At 44.9% G+C, this 8,913-nt stretch overlaps 1 protein-coding gene across 1 annotated transcript in view; it reads right to left on the bottom strand.

The window, feature by feature from the left end:
* Positions 1-152: 152 nt before the first annotated feature.
* The window catches only part of LOC107105641 (unconventional myosin-XVI-like), a gene marked incomplete at its 3' end in the record, with an annotated part of 69,516 nt that continues 60,755 nt past the window's right edge, over positions 153-8,913 (bottom strand). The window contains exons 5-6 of the mRNA XM_015405640.1: positions 7,320-7,428; positions 153-277 (exon numbers count right to left, since the gene is read on the bottom strand). Coding sequence (XP_015261126.1) covers positions 153-277; positions 7,320-7,428 — 234 coding nt within the window. The remainder of the gene's footprint in view (positions 278-7,319; positions 7,429-8,913) is intronic.

The raw sequence follows: 8,913 nt of genomic DNA, 5'->3' as shown, positions 1-8,913 counted from the left end.
CCGTTGCCACCACATCTTAGTTTTTCAAAATGTGGCTGTGGCTCTTGATCGCAAAATGCAGACTTTTAAGTCTGTGTGCTCAAGCGTTTGTATACATCAACATCAACGTAAAGTCTACTAGACTGGAGCCCCTAAGAACAACATTAGCTTACCAACGTGATGCCTTCATCGTTCTTCTGATTCACAGTTCCTCCGCTGGATAAGAGATGTCTGACATCCCCAAGCATTGCTGTAGCTTTCTGCGTTTTCATCTGGCACAGAGAATTTAGTTCCACACCTATGGAAAACATTTTAAAAAGAGAACTATGAATTAATTTTCTTTTTGACAAAACGGTATCATGCTCATGGCAAGCTGGCTGGCCTCTGTGTGGATAATGAAAGCAGTCAAAACTGAGCCTTACACAGTACCTGATAGTGACAGCGAGAATGATTTATGCTCAGTTTTGGAAGACGGAAAAGGTACCAGAGGTTGAAGAATGGATACAAAAAGTTCTGTTCATGGCACAAATGGATAAGATTACAAAAAAACTGAATAACAAAGAAGACGATGAGTTTTTTGGAGAATGGAATGACTTTAAAATTTATCTGGAAAAGAACTGGGATGTGAAACAAAACTTAATATGTTTAGATCAATATTAAGTCAAATGATGTTATCTTTAGATTGTAATGATGAGAAACTGATATTGTTGATGATATGAAGTAATTTGGAGCAGGGGTGGAAGCATTGTGGGAAGCCATTGGAGGGAGGGGACGAACTGGGAATGGGGTAGACAATTGATAGAATGAAATGTTTTATATGTTGTATTCCTGAGAAAATAAAAATTTGTTTACCAAAAAAAAAAGATAATGAAAGCAGTCAAAACTGAGCCTCACACAGTCAGGGTAGAGGTCTCTAAATACTTGGGGAACTCGACAGGAAGGTGTCAAAATAAGAATTTTAAAATTGGCCAGGAGGGGGACTTTAAAAACCAGCCAGAAGAGAAAGGAAAATAAAGGGGAAAGGGGAGAAATCAGCCTGATCAACCCCTTGAGAGTTTAGTGAATCCTGGAAAGGGATATTTTGAGAGGTTGGATAAGATTTTCATATTTGTGTCTCATGCCTGCCAATACCTTCTGGGCCCCAAAACTTGGTGGCCTATGTCAATGAATATGACAATAAATAAGGATCATCTGAAATACTCAATGTATTGTATTTCTCAGCTCTGCAGAAAAATATGTTTAAAGATGAGAGACAAAAGATTTCCGTGAAATTTTCCAATAGGAACAGGTTTAGAAACAGTGGGTGAGTGGGTGAAGAATTGGCAGTTGGGAGACAGCTGATGACCGTTGAAAGTGACAATTTGAAAAAAACTGTAGCTAACTGCTCAGAACCATGGCAGGCTTTCTGAAGGAAAAGATTCCAGACTGAGCCACAGTCAAACACGCAGTAGATTGTAGTGAGGAATGAAAAATTAAACAGAGAAAAGGAGGGAAGAGAGCAAAAAAAAAGGGACTAAAGATAAAAACATTGCACACAGGAGGAAAGTAGAAACTAATAGATAGAAAATCATGGATAGGATACCCAACCCCAGAGAGCAGCCATTGGCTAAAGTTAGAAAAGAAACTGCAGGAACTTAGGGAGAAATGATGTAGGGATTGTAGGGTTGCCAAGTCTGAGAAACTCACCGGCGGGGGAGCCTCGCCGGTCTCCGGGAGCCGTTGTGGGATGTGCGCGTCGACCACTTTGGGGGCGTGGCCTGGATCGTCGGAGGGAAAACCATAGAGTTTTCCCTCTGACGATCCGGGTCACGCCCCCAACGTGATTGACGTGGTTGCATCACCTACGCTTCGGGGGGGGGGGGGGAGTTCCCTCTGGGGCCCGACTCTGCGGCGGCGGAAATCGGGCCTCCAAAGCGGGGGTTTACCCACCCACACTTGGCAGCCCTAAGGGATTGTCTCCTAACCTCTCTAGGTTTCCACAAGGACAAAATGAGAAGGAAAGAACAAAGCATGTTGCCCTGAACTTCATGAAGGAAAGGAAGGATTTAAAAATGTTAATGGTGAATGTGAATGCACAATTAGAAATTCTGTGAAGGAATAATGGTTGCCAGCCACACCTTCACAGAAGAAAGCGAACACCTAGCAAATTAGGAGGGAAAGTTTGCATTGAAAGAAAGCGCATTCACATATCACCCCTCCAAAGGAAATAACATAGAACGCAAATCTCCAAACAAGAAAACCAACTCTCCAACATTCAATTAACGTTTAATTACCGGACACCAATATTGGTCCAAGAAAGAATCAAGATAGTGTGAAAATAAACTGAGGGAGGGGGGCCTCATGTATGTTTCTAAAGCAGAGTACAAAGATATTCTCGAAGTAAAATAACAGTAGCAATATGGTGAGGCAGAAGCCTGAATGGCAAAAACATGTTCTAAAAAGAGGGGTGGGAGGACCTTTAAGCAAAGCTTAAAATTTGGAATACTGTGTACAGTTCTGGTCACTGCACCTCAAAAATGATATTATAGCCTTGGGAAAAGTGCAGAAAAGGGCAACTAAAATGATTAAGGGGGTGGAATACCTTCCCTCTGAAGAAAGGTTAAAGAGTTTAGGGCTCCTTAACTTGGAGAAACAACGAGTGAGAGTTGACCTGATAGAGGTTTACAAAATTATGCATGGGATAGAGAAGGTAGAGAAAGAAGTACTTTTCTCCCTTTCTCACAATACAAGAACTCGTGGGCATTCAATGAAATTAATGGCCCCGTTCACACGGAGCGTTTGCCGCGCTAAAGATACGGATGATAGGCGGATTTTCCAGGCGTGATCACACCGCAACATCTGCGGTGCACCCGTGGCTAACCCGTGGCTTCTTGCCGAAGATACAGAGTAAAAAACTAGTACATACGATGTGCTAGTTTCCGGGAAACGCGGGGCAAGGGTGGGCATCTGATCGTGTTTCCGCTGGAATCCCGTGGCATCCGGTGCCCGGCCATGTCCCGTCGCAAACAGGATGTGTTTTTTTTAAGTCTCCACAGGATGCGCACAAACGTCCACCAGCACATGCGCATACTGTGATGAGGGGAAAAAATTCCCATTTGCCACGGAAGTGGTGCCTAGCGATTGCCAGTGTGATTGTGCCACGCCGCTTCTTTGCCGCGCTGCAGGATAGCTGTGTGATCGGCACCTAACGGCATACCCACGGGACCTCCACGGGACATGTGATCGGGCTGCCGCGCATTACTTTGCTCCAGGGCAAACAGCCACACTTCCCCCCCGCATTTTCCGGCCCGTGTGACTGGGGCCAATGAGCAGTAGGTTTAGAACATATCAAAGGAAGTACTTCTTCACCCAAAGGTTAATTAACACGTGAAATGAACTGCCACAGGGGGTGGCGGCAGCTACAAGCATGGACAGCTTCAAGAGATGAATGGATAAACATAGGGAGCAGATAGGGTTGCCAGCCTCCAGGTGGGACCTGGAGATCTCCCACTTTTACGACAGATCTCCAGCTGACAGAGATCAGCTTCCCTGGAGAAAACGGCTGCTTTGAAGGGTGGACTCTATGGTATTGTAACCTGCTGAGGCCCCTCCCCTCCCCAAACCCCACCCTCTCCTGGCTCCACCCCCAAAGTCTCTAGGTATTTTCCAACCCAGACCTGGCGACCCTAAGAGCAGAGGTCCATCAGTGGCTATTAGCCACCAAGTATAGATGGAACACTATATCTGGGGCAGTGATGCACTGTATGCTTGGTGCTTGGGGAGCAACACTGGGAGGGCTTCTGGAGTCTGGCTCCACTGGTCAACCTCCTGATGGCACCTGGTTTTTTGGCCACTGTGTGACACAGAGTGTTGGACTGGATGGGCCACTGGCCTGATCCAACATGGCTTCTCTTATGTTCTTAGGTTTATGTTCCAAGCTGTTTTCATAACTGAAAGGACCCACTGGCCCCACTGGTGGACCTCTTGATGGCACTGGTATTTCTGGCCACTGTGTGATACAGAGTGTTGGGCTGGATGGGCCTTTGGCCTGATCCAACATTGGCGTCTCTTATGTTCTTATGTTCACAAAGAAGCAGGAAGGGTAGTGGGGGAAATCACGCTCACACAGAAGTCTCTATTAACAGTCCAAAGGGGGAGGTTGAGTGGAATTGTGTGGGAACATAAAACGTGGGGAGGTGAGGGCTTTCCTTCTAAAGCACACAGAGCAAAACAATGAAACAGTGCCGTGCTACCAACAGTAACAAAAGATAATCTACCGTACAAAATTCCTGTAGAGCTGAGGGTAACTAAGGGAGCACAGGTGGCATCTATCCAGAACTTATGTTTTTTTAAAAAGAGGGAAAGTGCTAAAAGTCAAGAAGTGGTATCCAAGACATTTGCATGCAACAAACTGTAACCAAGTAGTACAGTAGAAGCACTGTAAAGAAATCAGATTTATGACAGAAAAGGAAACAAGGAAAAACGCTGAAGAGGTATATGCTTACTGGTTAGAGAACAAAAACAAACAAACATGTGCCTTTGCCTTGACCTATTCAAGTGCCCACAGCCACCAGAATGTCAAAGAAATAATCCATTTTGATAAAGGCAGTTTGTTGTCTCTCATTTGCATGCAACAAACTGTAACCAAGTAGTACAGTAGAAGCACTGTAAAGAAATCAGATTTATGACAGAAAAGGAAACAAGGAAAAACGCTGAAGAGGTATATGCTTACTGGTTAGAGAACAAAAACAAACAAACATGTGCTTTTGCCTTGACATATTCAAGTGCCTAGAGCCACCAGAATGTTAAAGAAATAATCCATCTTGATAAAGGCAGTTTGTCATGTCTCGGTCAATAGTGCTCAGACACGTATTTGAGGTGTGTAAAAGTGGTGTTGTTACATTCTGTGATGACAGGGCTGCTAACTTCTAGGGAGGGCTGGAGATCCCCTGGAATGACAACCGATGTCCAGACTACATAAATCACTTATTTATTTATTATTTATTTATTCATAACATCTATTCCACTTCTCCTGGATAAAATGGCTGCTTGGGAAGGCGGGCCGCATGGCCTTATACCCTACCAAGGGTCCCTCCCCTCCCGAAACTCCACCCTCCCAGACTCCGCCCTCAAATCGCCAGACAGTCCCAAACCCAGGGCTGGCGGCTTTGTGTGATGATGTCACAGTGGAAAGGCCTTTGTCCAAAATCACTTCACAAAAGTAAACCTCACTTTTGACACCAGTTTACTAGAGAACGTTCGCCAGCATAAAAACACATTTTCTTTCGCATCTGCAGGAGTCCATTTCTACCTGGATATGGAGTATATTGATTTCAAATACAGTGAATGGTGTTATCATAACACGGCATACTTAAAATCCTAAGGAAAAGCCTGTGGAATCCTAATCGATGTTTAATTAAAAAAAAAAATCTATTTAACTTTATAGTAGAAAAAGAGGACATTATAATAACAAAAAACTGTAAAATAATCAAACCATGCAGGTTTACAGAGGTACCCACTTGCTATACAGCTAATAGTAAAGTAATCTCAGAAGATGACAGCTAACTAGAGCCTTATATATCGACTTCATCCCCAATAGCATCCGTGTGTCCTCTTCACTGTGGGTGCTTTTTTTTAATGTCAAGTCATAGCTGATTTACAGCTGATTTCAAGGCAAGAGGTATTCAGAGGTGGTCTCCCATTGCCTGCCTCTGCATCATAAGCCTGATATTCCTTGGTGGTCTCCTATCCAAATACTAACCAAGACTGACCCTGCCATTTTCCACAATGGGGTTCCAAAGTGGCTTAAGCTGTTCTTCACTCCTTTATTTTATGCTCACAACAACCCCATAAGGGAGATTAGGCTGAGAGTCACCCAAGGTCACCCAGCGAGCTTCCATGGCAGAGTAGAGATTCTAACTTGGCTCTCCCAGGTCCTAGTCTGACAATCTAATCACTACTACATCATGCTGGCTTGCATTTCATTGCGAGCGCATATCGGCAGGCTTGAAATTATCATCTCCTCAACACATTTCATTTCTTTGTGATCTGTTCTGCTGACACCATCATTTTGTCAGAATGCAGTGTAGTGGTAGAGGTCTAGGTCTCTACACAACCAGGTGTTAAAACCAAAGAGAGCAGTTCCTAGGAGTGAGGGATTCTTCCTTACATTTGGCTACTTCAGTGTGAAGTTGGATTCCAGACGGAGGCTGTCACGGCTCAGGTGGGGTGTCACCTGACGCTGCCACCACTCTGGATTTAGGTTCCCTTGAGAAGGCCCAGAGCACCCTCCCAAGACCTTCAGTCCTCCCTTTAGGCCTAATAACAGGTGTGAGGACCAGGCAGAGTAAAACAAAGAAAAGGTTTATTTTATAGGAAGTCAAACAACAAGGTGCAGAATAATAACAGTAAGTGGGTAAAAAGAAAAGAAATCAAATGCCCTAACGCGTCTAAATTTACTTTCCCTAGCTCACTATCTCAAGTGGCCTTACACTACTCACCCCTCCCTCAGGATGAGGGTTTTTTCCCCTGTAGCAGCCTTCTTTCTGGCTCTGCCCTCTGGAAGAAAGAACAGCTCTTCCTGCTGCTCCAGAACTTTTATTCCCAGCCCTCCTCTTTTCCTATTGGTCCATTTTGGCTCCAAAACCTCCCAGGGGCTTCTGGGAATTGTAGTCCCAGCCTCACCTACTGCTTGCCAGGCTCTCTGGGCCTAGTAGGCCTCTGGTGGCACACCCCAGATCATGACAGAGGAACAGACCGATTCACACAAACATATGTTTAACATACCTGTGCCCAGACGGAAATGGTAACACAGGGCTTTTTTTGTAGAAAAAGGTCCAGCAGGAACTCATTAGCATAATAGGCCACACCCAACCGCATACACTAATTAGCATATTAGGCCACACCCCTGACCGCACCGCTCATTAACATATTAAGCTACATTCCCATGTTACCAGAAGTGTGGTTATCCAGCCACACCCACCTTTTGCTTCTTATTCTGTTTACCTTGTTTGCGGTCAAAACCCAGGGCTTTTTTGTAGCAGGAACTCCTTTGCATGCTAGGCCACACACCCATAATGTAGCCAATCCTAATGAGTTCCTGCTGTTGGGTGTGCCCTATTATGCTAATGAGTTCCTGCTGGGTGTGGCCAACTTGGGAGCCAGCCGGAACTCCGTTCCTCATTCCTGCCCAAAAATAGCCCTGGTAACACTCATCTACACTCAAAGCTCTATGAAATACATGTCTGATGGCACTTTAGAGACAAAATACAAAATACAGAGCTCTGCCACTTGGCTCTTTTTCCATACCACTGAACAAAACTGATGGGGAATGAGGTACATCACAAAAGGTCCATGCCTACCGTTTTCTTCCAGGTACGCCAGGAGGATACAGCTGGATTCAGTCCCTTCCATTGCGTAGTCAAGGGCAATGTTGCCATTCACGTCCTGCAGCAGCACATTGGCTCCGGCCTACAAGCAAGAAACACATTGGTGTGTCTGGCTCTGTACCAAGTTAGGAGTACTTCACGGTAGATGCAACAACTGCGGGCTAACACATCACAGAGAATGCAGCACTTCCCATGTATAATTTGATTATGTGGCCTGTTTTATTCACACGCTGCAGGAGGAGCAGCCTAGAAGGAGCCAGTGCAGGCATACAGGCATCCCTCTTCCTAATTCCTGCAACAACATAACCGATTGACACTAGCTGGACAGGCAAAGGGAAAGGCAGACACAGAGCTTCGTTCCCGTTCTTTAAGTCCAGTCTGCACTGATCCAGCTAGTCTAGCTGGAGGCATCCCAACAAACTCCCTGGTCCTGGTACATCTTCAAGATCTGCTATGCTTAACATTCCACAGGTGTAAGCTCTACAAGCATAAAGGTGAAACTTGGGTGTGTTTGGGTACATCAGTGGAGAAGCAGGACATAGTTGGCATTCTAAGTCCCCTCAGCCCTAACGGTGGCATTAAAGTCGTGAAATTCTAACACTCCCATGGAACAAAGAGAAAAGCACAAAATGACTGCCTACTCCCATGCTCTGTTCACCTTCACAGTTTCATAGAACACAGAAGTCAGAGAGGAGGAGGAGGAGACGAAGAAGACGGAGCAGGAAGAGGCAGAGCAGGAGGAGAAGAAGACAAAGAAGACAATGAAGTTGATGAAGACAAAGATGAAGGAGAAGGAGGAGAAGGAGAAGGATAAGAAAATGACAAAGAAGATGAAGATGATGGAGGAGGAAGAGGAGAAGGAGGAGGAGAAGATGACAAAGATGGAGGGGGGGAGGAGGAGGAGGAGGAGAAGAGCTGGATTTATACCCTGCTGTTCACTCAGAGTCTCAGACCGGCATACAAACTCCCTTCCCCTCCCCACAACAGACACCTTGTGAGGCGGGTGGGGCTGAGAGAGCTCTGACAGAAACTGCCCTGTGAGGTCGGCTCCCCATTAGCAACCTTACATGCAGAGAGCTCTGAGAGAACTGTGGCTGACCAAAGGTCACCCAGGGGGCTGCATGTGGAACAGTCGGGAATCAAACCTGGTTCTCCAGATGAGAATCCGCCATTCCTTTTTTTTTTCTCTTTAAAATCCCCCTCCGCCATTCCTTTTTGTTTTCTTTAAAATCCCCCAAGGGATATTTTTATTTTTGCAATAAACTACAAAACTACAAAGAAAATATTAGGGAGGGAACTACATCTAGGGATAAAAAATGGATAACCACACTATACTAAAACCACAAGAGGAGGAGATCTTATCCCTGTTAGTGTAAGTGTTAATACTATAAGTGTTAGTATCACAATATACTTGTAGAGTTCTTGTTTATCTCAGCTTCAATGTTTATATGTTAATATGTTAGTTGTTATGAGAGAACTTTCTGATCATCTTCTTGTTCTTCGCTTCAAAAGGCTATTATCCGAGTCCTTCTGCCTTTACTTCGGATTTCTGTCTCTAAAGTCATAT

Source organism: Gekko japonicus, unplaced genomic scaffold (genome assembly GCF_001447785.1).
Source record: "Gekko japonicus isolate JY-2015 unplaced genomic scaffold, Gekko_japonicus_V1.1 scaffold3947, whole genome shotgun sequence".
Lineage (NCBI taxonomy): Eukaryota > Metazoa > Chordata > Lepidosauria > Squamata > Gekkonidae > Gekko > Gekko japonicus.
The sequence above is the reverse complement of the archived record's forward strand: the minus strand, read 5'-3'. Positions and strand labels throughout refer to the sequence as shown.